This window comes from Symphalangus syndactylus, chromosome 12 (genome assembly GCF_028878055.3).
Source record: "Symphalangus syndactylus isolate Jambi chromosome 12, NHGRI_mSymSyn1-v2.1_pri, whole genome shotgun sequence".
Taxonomy (NCBI): Eukaryota; Metazoa; Chordata; class Mammalia; order Primates; family Hylobatidae; genus Symphalangus; species Symphalangus syndactylus.
The window spans coordinates 120,763,266-120,781,198 of NC_072441.2; the positions used below are offsets into that span (position 1 = coordinate 120,763,266).

The 17,933-nt window shown below is 35.6% G+C and overlaps 1 protein-coding gene across 8 annotated transcripts in view; it reads right to left on the minus strand.

The window, feature by feature from the left end:
* Positions 1-404: 404 nt before the first annotated feature.
* COP1 (COP1 E3 ubiquitin ligase) overlaps positions 405-17,933 on the minus strand; it is a 258,844-nt gene continuing 241,315 nt past the window's right edge. For all 8 annotated transcript variants that reach the window (XM_055255388.2, XM_063625143.1, XM_063625144.1 and 5 more), the window contains 2 exons: positions 2,778-2,822; positions 405-749 (listed from right to left, as the gene is read on the minus strand). In XM_055255388.2, coding sequence (XP_055111363.1) covers positions 732-749; positions 2,778-2,822 — 63 coding nt within the window. In that variant the 3' untranslated portion in view covers positions 405-731. The remainder of the gene's footprint in view (positions 750-2,777; positions 2,823-17,933) is intronic.

The following is a 17,933-nucleotide window of genomic DNA, read 5'->3' on the forward strand; positions in this document are numbered from 1 at the left end:
GGGCTTATGGTATTTTTATGTAACATTTCAAAGGCAAAGACGGAGCTAGCTGTCAGAGACTAACATTCTCTTTCTGTTTAAATGTGGTCTCAACAGATCAAAATTTTAGATCCTTAGCCAGATTCAGAGAGACTGGACAACATGGTACTTGCTGATGATATAAATCTGGTCAGAGAATGAAGAAAGAATTTTATAAAGTAATCTTTCTATCTACTGTAAACAGTAAATTCACTGGCAGAAATCTATGTACTTTATAATTTGTTTACATTGATATGTGTAATTCCCAAAGAGGTTGGGAAATATGAACTTTACAAATTATTCACTGTTACATTATAGTTCACATATGCTACTTCTTAAAAAGAGTTATCTCTTAATGCATTTGACAAAAACTTTCCAAGCTCAGCTGTGGCTCAATAAACTTTTATTATTTTTTTGTTATTTATTTTTATTCAAAAGAATTTGTTTCCCTATCACAAAAATTAGATAACCACACCACCAAGAGCAGCAATGTCCATGGAGTTACATTGATGGTGGAGAGTTGGCTGGGTATTCCCAATGTCCCAAAGGTCATAAAGAAGGGAAAGAAAAAAAGAAAAAAATATTCAAAACAAATCCAAAACCCATGATGACTTTGGGGAGAGACATCACATGACATTTTCTGTTTCTTCTCTCATTGTCAGCTGCAGATGTATTTCAGCAGGATCAAGTACAATTTGACTTGAGTTAACCCTTCATACCAATTCTAGCACCTAATTGGGGGGAAAAAAGGATCCATTTAATAAAATCATTTAAGATACAAAAGGAATTTAATGACTCTTTACTATATTTACCAATAGAAAAGCAAATTTAAAAAATGTTTCCCAACTGGGAAAATGCCAAAGAATTTGAATGGATTGGACACTAATCCTTTTTGACCTGCAGCTTAACAGCTGCATGAACTCTTTCAGATTAGCTATCTCCACAGTTAACTTGGGAGCCTTCAAGGTAAACTACATAAAACACATGGAAAAATAAATTGGCTAATGCATAGCACAAATACAACATTTTTGGAAAATATGTTGGAATCTTTCCACATTCTTATGAAAGTTTTAAGTATCCTTGTTTAGGATTTTAATCTGTTTTCTTCTTCCATCAATAAACACTGTTTATAATGATTAAGGTACAGGACCTAAAGTCTTGCCCTTTCCTGCTGCTTCATCCATTTCTAGCCAATCATCTAGTGTCCAGATACTTTGTATTTTTAGAATTAAAGTAGTATACTGTCATAAAAAGTCAGTTGTGATACTGCTAAAACTAAGAGGAAGCAAATGGCTAAGAAAGATCACGGAACAGGAGGATAGTTATGGGACACTGTCAAAAAGAATTACATTAGATGGACGCTACAACACTCACTAAGTAGCAAACATTTAAACGTGTAACCTTTCCCCTGCTGCTCGGCTAAGGCTTGACTAATATACGTGCTTCCATAATGCTTTTGTCTTTATATTAGGTAACTAGGCCACTTAAGAGGTCAATGATGCTGAACAAAATCTTAGATTTGTCAGTGGGATCCTGTGAGAACCTATACAGTTTTGAGCTCTTGTAGGTATGTTGGCAATCCCAATTGGTGCAAAGGATAAACTTGTTGAAGAGTAAGGTGTACCTTTTCAATTCATGACTTGACATGAGAGTAAGAGAGAGACTGAGAGACTATAGAAAGCCAATTAAATCAGATATTCCAAGACCTTCTACCATCTTGCTTGAAGCTTCCAGAACATAACAAACACTGATCAGTTAAAAAAAACCTTGTTTTCATTTAAGCTCTCAGTGGTTCTCCAAAGAGGCTTTTCAAATAGAGAAACTGGCTACCTAAAAAAGGAGACTACCATGTAAATTAGTGCAGTTCTTCTGCGTTAAGTTTGCTCATTTCACCTCTGTAGAATAATGTTTAGGCAAGGATTTGCTGCCTTGGTTGATGGATCATTCTCCACTTACGATGAGTCTAAGGAAGCTATGGCAAAATTAATGCTAAGTGGCAGGAGAAACACACACATGTTATGTTAAAAAACTTTCAATATTTCTACCAAATCAGCAGAGAATATACGGAAAAAACAGGTACTCTCAGAAACATGTACTCCACCAAAATGGTGTTTTGTTTAGAAAGTTCACTGCATATCTTAGGATTTATTTATCCAATGTATCATGTACAAGTGCTATATATGCATCAATCAATTTTCTTTCTTTTTTTTATGGCTAGGCTTCCTTGAATCACATCTATCAATTTTCAACTGAACACTAAAATAACCTTTTTTTCCCCTTTGACAACTGAGGAAAAACCTACTTCTTAGGGGACAGAAGAAAGAGAACCATGAGGAAGAGAATAAAATAAGACTAAGATATGTTTAAATCTGGTAATGTCAAAGCATCTTCTGCTATATCTTGCATCTCCTGCTGTATTTTGGGCTCTGTCTACTGAAAGCCCTGTGGGATAGTTGTACTGGCATAACAGAAGCTAAACTGTGCTTAGCCCACAGTGAATGTTCACTAGTCTTTATCTGTTTTTCAAACTGACCATCTATTAATCCATCCAGCATCCATACAACCTCAACAAGCACTATCATCATCTCCACAGATGCAAGCTACCTATTCTTTTTCCTTAAATCAAGCCATTTGTAAGGAGACACAGACCCACGATTTGGGATGATCTCCAAGGCTCAGTATAATGGTGTATTTCCATAATCCTGCTTCAGTCTAAAAATGGGCCTGAGTTTAAAATGGAGATATAGTAAATAGCTTACCTTAATTGTACCCTGACTGTTAGCAGCAATCAGCACATTGGACTCCTAGAAAAGAACAAGAGCTTTTAAAGTATAGAGAAGGATTTCCTGGAGAGCAATCCAAGAGATAATTTCCTCTTCATCCTTCTTTCTTCACGTCACTTCCTAAGACAATTGAATCTAATATGAAGATACAATTTTTTTTTTTTTTTTGAGATGGAGTCTTGCTCTGTCGCCCAGGCTGGAGTGCAATGGTGCGATCTTGGCTCACCACAACCTCCACCTCCCGGGTTCAAGCGATTGTCCTGCCTCAGCCTCCCAAGTAGCTGGGATTACAGGCATGTGCCACCAGTCCAGGTAATTTTTGTATTTTTAGTAGAGACAGGGATTCTCCATGTTGGTCAGGCTGGTCTCAAACTCCCAACCTCAGGTGATCTGCCCACCTCGGCCTCCCGAAGTGCTGGGATTACAGGCGTGAGCCACTGTGCCCAGCTGAAGAGACAATTTTAACATGTCTTTATATTTTAAACATAAGACCCCATATTTTGAAGTGTAAGTTTTAATTAAAAGAATAAAGTTAGAAGCAGGTAGGACACTTTTGAATGTAAACAAAAATAAAAGGGAAAAAGATTGTCAATGGAAGAAAAGCCAAAAGAAACAAAGACTGAAATAAAATCAAAAAAAGAGTAAGCTGAGAAAAACAAAGTGAATAATTGCTTCCCCAGAACACTCCTTCTTCATTCATTTTCTCTCATAAAATACCAGTAATTGATGTAAAACCTGCCAACATCCTTGGCACAAATCTCTATGGATGGACATTTGGTATTAGGAAAACAAGAAAACATGAATATTCATTTGGGAAAAAGGACTATCTTTCTTTTTAATTATTCTTTCAGCACATACATTTTTAATAACCTTGGTGATTACTTGGATGAGAATATATGTAGTGAAGTATTTTTCTATTCTAAGCCAAGGAAAAAACATTTCTCTGGGAAGTAGGAAGAGTGGGAAAAGAAATGGACATGACTGAGCTTACTAGAGAGAATCTCAGAAAGTAGGAAGAATGGAGACATGCCTCCTGTAGGAAACTGGGCATCTACTAGGACTCTGGAACTTGGATGTGTTGGAGTCTTTTGCTTTCCATGGTAGGCAGCTAAGAGGAGGTAAACAGACTTAAAATGCCATAGAGGTCAGGCCAGGTGTCAGAGAGAAAAATGAAGTCCAAATAACAGCTATGAGAAACAGATAAAGTGGTCTAATTTGAATGAAGGATGGGATCTACCTAAATATCCTTCAGGATTCATGACAAAGCAATAATAAGAAGAAAGAAAACTCTTGGCTTGCATGTTAGAAAAGTTACTTCAGCTAAGCTGAGTTAAACTTTAGTTTCTTTGACATATGCAAGTTGCCTTTACAAACTCATATATTTCCATTTTTAAATTCTCTCTTTCATTTCTAATAAAGCTGCTCTTCAAAAATGTGCATCTTGTTACTAACGGCATACAAGAAAATAATAATGTCTTCCACTATTCCAGAATTTTTAATGGAATCAGAATACTCCTTGGAATTAGTCAGTAGCATCGAAGATTATAGGTGTATCAAGAAGAAATAAAGACATGTGGGCATGGGAATTGTTGATCTTTTCCTAGCTGAGGATTTTCCTTAAATTAGCACGTTCTTAAAAATAGTAACATGGGGGCTGGGCGCAGTGGCTCACACCTGTAATCCCAGTACTTTGGGAGGCAGAGGTGGGCAGATCATGAGGTCGGAAGATAGAGACCATCCTGGCAAGTATGGTGAAACCCTGTCTCTACTAAAATACAAAAAATTAGCTTGGCGTGGTGGCGTGTGCCTGTAGTCCCAGCTAGGCAGGAGGTTGAGGCAGGGGAATTGCTTGAACCTGGGAGGCAGAGGTTGCAGTGAGCCAAGATTGCACCACTGCACTCCAGCCTGGCTGGAGAGACTCCAGCAAGGCTCTGTCTCAAAAAATAAATAAATAAATAAATAAATAAGGAACATGGGTAATACAATACTCACTATTAGAATTAATTTAAACATCAACTTTGGAATATTATGGGCTATTTCTGGGACTTGAGGTATACAGAATCAGTACTTCCATATTCGGGGGTGGGGGGGTTGGGGTGAGGGGAAAGGAAGATAAATTTGGGATTTATTCACTCTTTTAGTGACCTGAATGTAGAAAGTGGTTGGAGTAGGTTTTGGATGTCCTTTAGGAATATAATAACTTACCCTGAGTTGGTCAAGAGACAGCATTTCTATGCTGGCCTCAGAAAACAGCAGAAAGAGGCACCGTGTGGTGCAATATGGATTTCTTTCTAGCAGGAATTTTAAACAAGTTGTATGGTATCAGAACTGCCACTGGTGACCCAGAAATAATTCTCTTGTAAACATCATCCAGAAAAGCAGTTGAAAATCTCACTGATCAACCTAGTTGCCATTCAAGGAGGGGAAAAGACTCTGGTCTGCAAGAAAGCTACTGCCAAGAGCCACCACCACTAAATGCTGCAGCCATCATGAACTGCTCCCTTTGCTATGAGAACAAATAATGACAAGACAATGAAAAATTTAAAGCCGAAAGCTCCATCTCTTTCTGCCATTTTGGGTCTAGTCACCTTTTAATATAGAGAAGGAATGCAGAGACCTGGTGAAGATGAGGATTCACTTGGGGATAAGCAGGGAGTCTACTTCTGGCAGTTACAGGGATTATAAATTACATAATTAAAACTTCTGACTTCTGATGGGAGGAAAACTAGGAAAACTGTAGTATATTATCTTAGAATATGAAAAATTAGGCCCAATATAAATAAGATAATCTAGTTGGATTACCACACAAGAGGAGTTTAAATAAAATATGTACAATTACCACTCTAAACCCAAGAAAGAGGACATCTGATAACTAATCAACATGAATAAACACTGTCTTATTATAACCTCAGGATTACTATGGCATTAATATATGATGTCATATTAGATGCCATCTGAGGGTTAACTCTTAACACTATTTCCCACAGAAACAGATAAATACTTTATGTGTTAAAAAAAAAAAAAGTCAACATATGAATTGAATGCCAGTTTGAATGGTCTTTTAGGACTGAAATTTAATGAAAGAAAAATAATGGCTTCATATCTCAGTACATCCCCTCTCCCCAAAGGTAATATGATTACAAAAAAGTTATTTAGAATTAAACTATCAGATAGCTAGATATTGGCTTAAGATAAATTATTTTTTTTGCATGCAACAGAAAAATAAAACCAGATATTTTACTTCTAGCATAGAGATCTGGAAGTGGTACGTACAAGGTTATTAATGTAAGTTTTTAATGATTCTTGACTGCATTTTGGATGACTGGTAATTCCTAGTTGTAGCTGTGGTCTGCTAGAGCCTACTATAAATAAGTTCTAGCTCAACAGGTTATTTTTTACTTGCTAAATAAAATAAAACTGCCAGTCAGTAATTCTTATTATTTTCTCCCTCTTTTTTGGAAACCGGCAGTTTTACTGCAGAACTCTCCTCAAGGCTAAGCTAATAAAATATCCAATATTTTTTTTGACTACGAAGAGACTAAGAAAAGACAACAGAAAAATTAGCAAGTCTTTTATAAAAACAGAAGACATACAAACATGCACCAACTTGCTTAAGTCAGTGATACTACACTAACGTATACCAAAACAAAATGGCATTTTTAGTAGCACAGGTAGGCTAGTGAAGAAAACCTGCATCTACTAAAATAGTTTTATCCTTATTGGCTTGCTTAAAAAGGGTCATTAGAGACAATACATTAAAATTCTGGATGGCGCTGTGGGTCACGCCTGTAATCCCAGCACTTTGGGAGGCGAAGGCAGGTGGATCACCTGAGGTCGAGAGTTTGAGACCAGCCTGACCAACATAGAGACAACCCGTCTCTACTAAAAATACAAAAATATTAGCCAGGCGTGGTGGCGCATGCCTGTAATCCCAGCTACTTGGGAGGCTGAGGCAGGAGAATCGCCTGAACCCAGGAGGTGGAGGCTATGGTGAGCCAAGATCGTGCCACTGCACTACAGCCTGGCCAACAAGAGCAAAACTCCATCTCGAAAATAAATAAATAAATAAATTAAATTAAATAAAATCCTGACAAATTGAGAAATTAACAGTTTTTCACTTAGCAACTGGTGGATTTATTCATAGAGATAGATGTAACTGATTTTAAATATAAGTTAATTTTAGTATAGGTGTAAGTATATACAATGTATTTAAATATAAGATACGTGAATATATAAAAAGAAAAAACTTCCATTTTTGGCCATAACAGAGTAAACAGACTAAATTTGTTTTCCTACCATATACAACTAGAAAACTGAAAAAAATATGTAAGATACCACTGGATCACAGGCAGTACAGAACTGTGATCTTTGAGAGAAAAGAAACAAATGAACTGAGTCCTATAATCACCCTGGCTTTCTACTGAGAGGCAATTTCTGGACCACAAGCAGGTAAGGAGATGGACATAACAACAGATGAGACAAGTGAAGAATAAAACATCAAAAAATTTGGTAACACCTCCAAAATTACAACTGAAGCAGACAGGAAAAAAGCATGAGGGGAAAAAGAGATTAGCATCTTAGTGACCTATTGGACAATATGGAACCTAATAAATGTATAAGTCCCAAAGAAGGAAGAGAAAAAAATATATGAAAACATAAGGCCGGGCGCGGTGGCTCACGCTTGTAATCCCAGCACTTTGGGAGGCCGAGGCGGGCGGATCACGAGGTCAGGAGATCGAGACCACGGTGAAACCCCGTCTCTACTAAAAAATACAAAAAATTAGCCGGGCGCGGTGGCGGGCGCCTGTAGTCCCAGCTACTCGGAGGCTGAGGCAGGAGAATGGCGTGAACCCGGGAGGCGGAGCTTGCAGTGAGCCGAGATCGCGCCACTGCACTCCAGCCCGGGCGACAGAGCGAGACTCTGTCTCAAAAAAAAAAAAAAAAAAAAAAAAAAAAAAAAAAAAAAGAAAAGAAAACATAAGACTAAAATGTTTCAAATTTGTAAACTATAAATCCACAAATCTAAGAAGCTTAACAATTTCTAGGCAGAAAGAAGCACACCACCACATCAAGGCACACCACAGTTACACTGCTGAAGACAAGAAACAGAAAATCTGTAGAAATGCCAGAGAAACAAAGACACATTACATAAAGAGAAAGATCACCAATTTCCCATCAGCAAGAATGCAAGCCAGAAGACAACAGGACAGCATCTTTAGGATGATAAACAAGAGGCCAGGCGCAGTGGCTCACGCCTGTAATCCCAGCACTTTGGGAGGCCGTGGCAGGCAGATCGCCTGAGGTCAGGAGTTCGAAAGCAGCCTGGCCAACATGGTGAAACCCCATCTCTACTAAAAATACAAAAATTAGCTGGGCGTGGTGGCAGGCGCCTGTAATCCCTGCTACTCCGGAGGCTGAGGCGGGAGAATCGCTTGAACCTGCGAGGCGGAGGTTGCAGTGAGCCAAGATGGCGCCATTGCACTCCATCCTGGGCGACAACAGCGAGACTTCATCTCAAAAAAAAAAAAAAAAAAAAAAAAGGTTGAGAAACAAGAAAGCCATCCACTGAGAGATACAGAAAATTAAAGTCAAAATAAAGACATTTTCAGATAAAATAAAGCTGAGATAATTTTTCACAAACAGACCTGTGCTGTAAGAAATTGTTAAAGGAAGTTCTTCAGGCTTAAGGAATATTATACTACATGAAAACTCTGATCTAAAAAAGGGATAAGGTGGGCATGGTAGCTCACACCTGCAATGCCAACACTTTGGGAGGCTGAGGTAGAAGGATCATCTGAGCTCAGGAGTTTGAGACCAGTCTGGGCAACACAGTAAGACCTTGTTGCTACTAAAAAAAAAAAAAAAAAAACATTAACCAGGCATGGTGATGCATGCATGCCTCTAGTCCCAGCTGCTCGGGAAGCTGAAGGGGGAGGATCTCTTGAGCCCAGGAGTTTGAGGCTGCAGTGAGCTATGGTTGTACCACTGCACTCCAGCTTGGGAAACAAAGCAAGACTCTGTCTCAATAAATAAATAAATAAATAAATAAATAAAGGATGAATATTGTGAGAAATGGTGACTACGTAGATAAATATAAAAGATATTTGATTTCTTGTTTTTAAGTTTCTTTAAAAGATAATTTCCTATTTTAAGGAAAAATAATAACAGTTCTTTAAGGTGATTATAACACAAACACAAGTAAATATACATGACAACAAAAGCACAAATAATAAAAGGGGAAAATAGAAGTATAATGTTATAAGATTCTTCCATTATAAAGTGGTATGATCTAATCTGAAGACAGACTGTAAAAAGTTAAACATATTATAAAGTTTAGAGAAACCATTAAAAAATACAAGAAACAGTATATACCTAATAAGCTAGTAAAGGAGATAAAATATTATAAAAATACTCAAAAAAAAAAGAAAGGAAATGAGGAACATAGGAACTTAGAGAAGACAAAAAATATGACAGACATAAAACTGTATTGATAATTAAGTATAAGTGGTCTAAATATTATAATTAAAAGGCAGAGATTATAAGACTGGATAAAACAGCAAGATTCAACTCTTATGCTGTCCCTAAGAAATACACTTTAGGCTGGGCGCAGTGGCTCATGCCTGTAATACAGCACTTTGGGAGGCTGAGGTGGGAGGACTGTTTCAGACTAGGGGTTTGAGATCAGCTTGGGCAACAAAGTGAGACCCTGTCTTAAAAAAATAAAAAAAGGAAACACTTTAAACATAAAAATACAGATAAGATACACCATGCGAACATTAATCATAAGAAAGCTGGAATGGCTATATCAGAAAAAGTAGACTTCGGGACAAGAAATTTGATCAGCGATAAAGACAGGTATTTCATAATTAAATACGGGTCAATTTATATAAAAAAATCCTATATACATATATATATCTAAAACAAAGCCAAAACTGACAAAACTAAATAGAATAAATTGACTCATGTTTGGAACTTTTAACAGTCACCTTTCAATAATTCAAAGACTAAGTAGAGAGAGAAAATTCATAACCATATAAAAGACTTAAACAAATAGCGTAAAAACCAAACTGAACTAACTGACATTTACAGAAAGTTTTATTTAAATGACAGAATACACATTCTTTTCAAATGCATGTGTACTAGTCCGCAAGAAAGATGTGTCAGACCATAAAACAAATCACAGTAAATTTAAAGGGCTAAAATCATACAGGTATGTTCTCTGAAGAAACAGAACTAAAGTACAAAAGAATAACAAAAAGAAATCTGGAAAAATCCACAAGTATTTGCAAATTTAAAAATATACTCCCAAATAACCCAGGGCTGGAAATGAGAAACCATTTTGGACTAAAAGATAATAAAAAGGCAACACATCAAAATTTGTGTAACACACCTAAAACAATGCCTAGAAAGTTACAGCTTCCAATACTTATTAGTAAAGCAGGAAGGTTGAACATTAATGATATAGTAACTTGCACCTTAAGAAGCCAGGAAAAGAGCAAGTTACACATGACATAAGTACAAGAATGACAGTCATGAAGGGCAGAAATCAAAATAAAACCAGAAAAAGATAAAAAGGTATTAAAATGAAAAGCTAATTCATTGAAAAAAATCAATAAAATTGATATGCCTTAACAAAAAGAAAATGTAAGTTAACAATATCAGTAACAAATTAGGGGATATCACTAGATATTCTACAGATATTAAAAGAATAATTAGAAAATAAACATTATGAACAATTGTATGTCAATAAAACTGACAGGTAATGAAATGAACAAATTCTATGAAAGATACAAATTCCCAATTATGACAGAAGAAAGAAAAGAAGACTAAGGAACATTTCCAAACTCACCTTGTAAATCAAACAAAACCAGAGAAAGACATTATAAAGACAAATAAAATTACCAACTACTTTTATAAACAGATGTAAAAAACCTTAACAAAATACAAGTAAAGATAATTCAGTCATATACAAAAAGAATAATGCATCATGTCTAAATGGAATTCATCCAGATATTAAAATTGGTTTTCAACATTAAAAAAAATATATATATATAATTCACTATGTAAAGAGAATAGAAGAGGCCAGGTAGGGTGGCTCATGCCTGTGATAGCACTCTGGGAAGCTGAGGCAGGTGGACTGCTTGAGTCCAGGAGTGTGAGACCAGCCTGGGCAATATGGCAAAACCCTCTCTATCAAAAACACAAAAAATTAGCTAGGTGTGGTAGTGTGCACCTATAGTCCCAGCTACCCAGGAGGTTGAGGTGGGAGAATCACCTGAGCCTGGGAAGTGAAGGCTGTAGTGAGCTGTGATTGTGTCACTGTACTCTCGCCTGGGTGACAGGAGTGAGACCCTGTCTCAAAAAAAAAGAAAAGTAATGTAATCACAACACAGAAAATGCACTTGAGAGCATTCATCATCCCTTCAGCAAACTGAGAATAGAAAGGAACTTCTTCAAGGTGATAAGGAATACCTATGAAAAACTTACAACTAACATCATACTTGGTGGTGAAATACCGAACCCTTTCTCTCTCAGACTGGGAACAAGGTGAACATGCTTTCTCTCACCATTTCTATTCAACACTGTATTAGAGGTACAACCCAGTGCGACAGTCAAGAAAAGGAAAAAGCATATGGATCTGAAAAAAGAAAACTGTCTTTATTTGCAAAACAGATGATGGCCTATGTGGAAAATCCTAATGTACCTTAAAAATAAGCTACCAGAATAAATAAATTGTCTTCAGCGAGATTGTCAGACACAAAGTCAATTATACCAAAGTCAATTATACCATAAACTAACAATAAATGATAAGCAAATAGACTTAAAAAAATACCATTTATAGTACCATAAAGGTATGAATCATTTAGAGACAAACCATACACACACACATACACATACACACACACACACACACACACACGGCCTACACACTAAAAATTACCAAACAATGCTTAGAGATGTTAAAGAATACCTAAATAAATTGACAGTTATACCATGTTCACAGACTAGAGACTCAATATTGTTGCAATGCCAATTCTTCTTACATTATCTATAGGCTCAATGCAATTCCAATTAAAATCATACAAACTTTTCTAGTAGAAACTGGCAAAGTGATTCAAAAATTTAAATGAAAAAGCAAAGACATTATAATAGTTAAAATAATTTTGAAAAAGAAAAAAATAAAACTAGGGACTTACACAACATGATTTGAAGTTCTACTGTTAATAAAAGCATTAGGAATCAATACAGTGTAGTATTATTAGGATAGACATATAAATCAAAGGAACAGAAAAAAAATTCCAGAAACAGATCCATCCATAATCGACTGAATTTCAAAACAACTTGGCAAGTTAAAAAAAAAAAATAGAGTAATTTTTACAAATGCTGTTGAAACAACTGCAGGTATGTGAAACAACCATATGTGTGCTAAAACAACTGTATATACGGAAAAAAGTGAACTTCAATCCTTCTATCATACCATTCCAAAAATTAATTCTAAATAGATCTAAGACACAAATGTAAAAGCTGAAACAATAAAACTTCAAGAAAAAGAATCAGAGAAAATCTTTGGGTTGGCAACTATTTCTTAGGATGCAAAAACCATGTACAACAAAGGAAAAAAAAACCCTGATAAATTGGACTTCATCAAAAATTTTAAAATACCATCCACACTTACTAGAACAACTAAATCTTTTTCTTAAAGTGACAATATCAAGTGTTGGCAAAAATATGTAACAAATGGAATGATTTTAGGATGCTGGCAGGAGTGCAAAATATAGTCATGCACTGCATAATGACATTTTGGTCAACAATGGGTCACATATATGATGGTGGTCCAATAAGATTATTGTACTATACTTCTTAATCATTAATTTAGATTGTACTCCTTCTACTTATTAACAAAAAAAGTTACTGTAAAACAGGCTCAGACAGGTCCTTCAGGAGATATTCCAGAAGAAAGCATTGTTACCATAGGAGATGACAGCTCTACGTGTGTTATTGTCCCTGAAGACATTCCAATGGGACAAGATGTAGAAGACAGTGATGTTGATGAGCTTAACAAAAAATGTTTAAAAAGTAAAAATAAATAAATACATTTAAAAATGAAAGAAAGCTTACAGAATAAGGAAAAATCTGTACAGCAATACAATGTGTTTGTGTTTTAAGCTAAAAGTTATTACAAAAGAGTCAAAAAGTGAAAAAAATTAAAATTATAAAGTAAAAAGTTACAGTAAGCTATGGTTAATTTATTATTGAAGAAAGAAAACATTTTAAAATAAATTAGTGTAGCTTAAGTATACAGTGTTGATAAAGTCTACAATAATGTCTGGGCCTTCATGTTCACTCACTACTCACTCCCTGATTCACCGAGAGCAGCTTCTATTCCGCCAAGCTCCATTCATGGTAATGCCCTAGGCAGTGTACCATTTTTTACCTTTTATATTGTATTTTTACTGTAGCTTTTCTGTGTTTAGATACACAAATCCCATTGTGTTACAACTGCCTACACTATTCAGTGTAGTAACATGCTGTACAAATTTGTAGCCTAGGAGCAACAGGCTATACTACATAGCTAAGGTATATAGTAGGCTATACCATCCAGGTTTGGGAAGTACACTCTATGATGTTTGTGCAATGATGAAATCAAATCACCTAATGGCATTTCTCAAAACGTATCCCCATTGTTAAGTGACAAATGAATGTAATACAACTATGGGAAAAGGTTTGGCAGTTTCTTATAAGGCTAAACTCATACCTACTCTGCAATCTCATAATTCCACTACTAGGTATTTATCCAAAAGAAATGATGGTATATAGTCACATAAACACTTATTTATGAATGTTTACAGCAGCTTTATTAAAAATAGTTCAAAACTGGAAACAAGTGCAATATTAAAGATTGGTGAATAGATACAAAATTTGTTGCATAGTTATAAAATGGATTACTAATAAGAAGGAACTACAGATATAGGCAATAACAGAAGCATTTCAAAATATCATGCTAAATAAAAGAAGCCAGGTGCAAAAAATTACATACTGTATCATTCCTGTTATACGAAATTCTAGAATAAGCAAAACTTAACTTATGATGACATAAAGTGGATTAGTAGTAGCTTATAGTGGAGAAGGGAAGGGACTGATCACAAAGTGACGCAGGTAACTTTTTGGGTGATGAAAATGTTGTTATAACTGAATTAAGGTAGTAGTTATATTGATGTAAATACTTGTAAAAATTCACTGAATACTCTTAAAATGTATGTAGTTTATATTTACGTAAATTATATTTCAATAATATCAATTTTAAAAAGCTGGGAACAAACACATAAGAACAAATACGTATTTTGTAAGTTAACTTTAAATTCAATATTGGTCTTTAACAATTAAAAGTCATTATTCATGATTTAAATATTTTCTGATTTCCCAACATAATATATAAACTCCCTATCACTACTATATTTAGGAGATCTCTGTAACCATTCAGTATAATATCAAAGCCATTTCAGCTATGAAGCTAAATATTTTCCCCCAAAATAAAGCACTGAATTATGAAAAAGAAAGGTAAATATTTTTGTCATTCCTCTCTCCCCATTCAATATAAAGATGGTTTTATACATAAACCTTGCTATTTACTATGATAAACGTTTCCACCCTACATTTCTCCTCCTTTTATTAACCAGAAGAGATAACTATTAAACAAAATCAGAATATAACCCTTTTTTAAAATTTATTTCTCCAAATGTTAAGCATTACGTTAAATTGATGACTTCCCTCAGAATAAGAATAAATAATTTTATAGAAAAAAGAAACTGAAAAGACCTTATGTTAATAAATTTTAATATTTAAGCCAAGTGGAAAAATTCCTATAAAAACTTACCCAACTAATCAAGAAGACACAGAAAGCAAGAATCATCCTACAGGTATTAAATTCATAAATCAACAGTCAAAAATATTTCTACCTCAGGCTTACATGACTTCATCTACAAGTTCAGCCAATATTCAAGAAAGAAGTAATTCCGTATTACACAAATTTTTCCACATCAAAGGAGGAAAGAACTCCTTAATTTGCTTTATGAAGTTAATATACCCATGAAATCAAAACCTGACATGGACAATGCAAAAAAGGAAAAGATTACAGGCCAATGTTATTCATAAAGACAAGTGAAAAAATCCTAAACAAAATAGTAGCAAGTTGATTTTAACAACATAGAAGGAGAATAAATCTTGACCAAGTTGGGCTTATTCCAGCAAATGTAAGGTTGGTTTAATATTAGGTAAAAAAAAAAAAAAAAAACCAATTTCACCTACTAGATCAATATTTGAAAGAAAAATATTACATCATGTTAAATAGGTACAAAAAAGCAGTAATATACTTTAGCATTCATTTATGGTAAGAACTCTCAGCACATTGAGAACTGAAGGAAACTTCTTTGTAAGGGTATGTATCTACAAAACTCTTAGTGCAGACATACTTAATGACAACATCTTTAAAAGCTTTCCCTTTGGTGAGGAACAAGTCAATGATGCCAGATACCATTACTTTTATTTAACATTACATTAGATGTTCTGGCCATCAAAATAAGGCAAATGAATAAAGATATAAAGGTATAAGTACTGGAAAAGCAGACATTAAACTTTAATTATCTGTGGATGAATTAATTGTGTGCATAAAAAATCCAAGGAACGTAGAAATGAATAATTTAAATTAATAAGAGAGTTTAGCAAGATGGTTGGATTAAAAATGGGGATAATAAATAATGGATTCCTTAAGGACTACCTAGATACCTTTCTCTTATTTAGAAAAATATATTTATTGGTTAACTTGAATAGATAATATACACATGTGGTAAAAATTCACATAATACAAAAGAGTAGGGGAAAACTGAGTGTCTCTCATCTCCCTAGGGAGTCAACTACTATTATCAGGTGTGAAATCTTTCTAGGTAAATTACCATCATTAATGTAAACCTGAATTGTATAACAGATCAAATACATCTTCGGGGCTTTCTCAAAATGTACAGAGTCAAAAGTTTTCTATTTGGTGGCTATATCCTCCCTTTATCTTGTTTTGTGTTTCAGGTTTAACAAACAACCCTACTTGCAACTTGAGACTCCATTCTGTTTTAAGTGGCAAGCCAAATTTGATATTCAATTCTAAGCCTCTTCATCACCTAAGAGAGGTCTGTAGGCTTCTCTTACAGAAAAAACAATTCTACAATTTTCTATATTCATGGACATGCCAGTAACTGGTTTTCAGGAGGAAATGGACCAGAATTATATATGACAATCTGTATTCCTAAAGTCAAGTTAACAGGCGGACAAAACATAGACAGAGTGACAGAGTAGATTAAACGTTTTTGGAGTCCGAAAGATTTCAATTCAAAGCTCTAACGCTTCTGAACTTGTCATTATGGGCAAGTTACTTGACCTCTCTGAATCTCAGTTTCCTTAACTATAAAACAATGCTAATAAAACTGAGCTAACAGAACCGTTTTTATGATCAAACAGACACATACATAAGTGCCTGGCATAAAGTATGTATCTTATAAGTGATCTTTAAGTGAGGGAAAATTGCTTCTGGCTTAGTTGTTCAAGGAAGGCAAGCAACGGAGCCCAAAATGAACAAAGGGGCAGGAAGCAAAACAGAAGACTATTATGGAGGCTAAAAGAAGAGTTTAAGAAAGAGAAGCAAGCCAAAATTGTCAAAAATCATGAAGAAATGAAGACTGTTTAGTAATAATATGTTATTGGATTTGGACATTAGATGGTACTGGTAACATCAAAAGCAACTCCACTAAATGGTCAAGTTTGCATTATAAAGGGCCTTTATAAGTCCCTGGCTAACTCAGCCATTAGAAACTGGCTTTGACAGAAGCTTCTCCAGAAAGCTACTCCTGATGTCCAAGGTAAGTGTGATGGGTAATTTTAGGTTTCAGCTGGACTGGGTAAAGGGATACTTAGAGAGCTGGCAAAGCACTACTTCTGGGTAAGTCTGTGAGGGTGTTTCCAGAAGAGACTGGTGTGTGAGTCGGTTGACTGAGTGGGGAAGTTCAGCTCTCAATGTGGATAGGCACCATCCAATCAGCTGGGGGCCTGGACAGGACAAAAAGGGAGCAGAAAGGTGAATTTGCTTTCTCTCTCCTGGAGCTGGGACACTCTTCTCCTGGCCTTGGCCATCAGAAATCCAGATTCTCCAGCTTCTGGACTCTGGGACTTGCATCAATGGGCCCTCAAATTCTCAGGCCTTTAGCCTAAGACTATGCCATGCTACCGGCCTCCCTGGCATCATGGGACGTCTCACCCTCCACAATCATGTGAGCTAATACCCCAAATAAAAACCCTCTCATAGATCTAACTATACATGTCCTATTACTTCTGTCCCTTTGGAGAACCCTGACTAAAACATAAAGAAATGCTCCAATTGATTCACAGAGAGAATAACTTTCAATCATCACAGTCATTTCATTATACAATAGTGACTTTGGCATGAAGTTTATTAATTTCATGCCATTTTATTCATCCATCATTATCCGTCCATTAGGGTAGATATCACATGCCAGATAATTGTGCTGGGTCCTGGAATTTCAAAGGAGAATAAGACATGATGTCTGATCTTAAGACCATAGGCCAACAGGGGAAATGGACTTTTAACACAAATAGGCTGGGTATGGTGGCTCGTGCCTGCAATCCCAGCACTTTGGGAGGCTGAGGTGGGAGGATCACTTGAGCCTGGGAGGTCAAGGCTGCAATGGGCCTTAATTGGGCCACTGCATTCCAGCCTGGGTAACAGAGTGAGACCCTGTCTCCAAAAAAAAAAAAAAAAAAGAATATATTATAGAGCTCAAAGGCAAACGGGCAACTGAAGAAGTAAGAAGAGAGTGATCCTTTACCTGGAAAAGATAAGAAAGGCTTCACAGATTAGGTCACAAATGGAACAATGGAAGAATAAAATTTGAAATTTCACAGGAGAAAAGACGGATATGTTAGGCAAAGGGACACGGTCATGCACATGGAATAAATTTGAAAAAAAATGGTTTTGGAATGATGACAAATTGTGTGGAGAAAGCAGCTTATGTATCAGTTAATGAGATGAAAATATGGGTGGGGTAAGCATGTAAACTGTAGCATATCAGG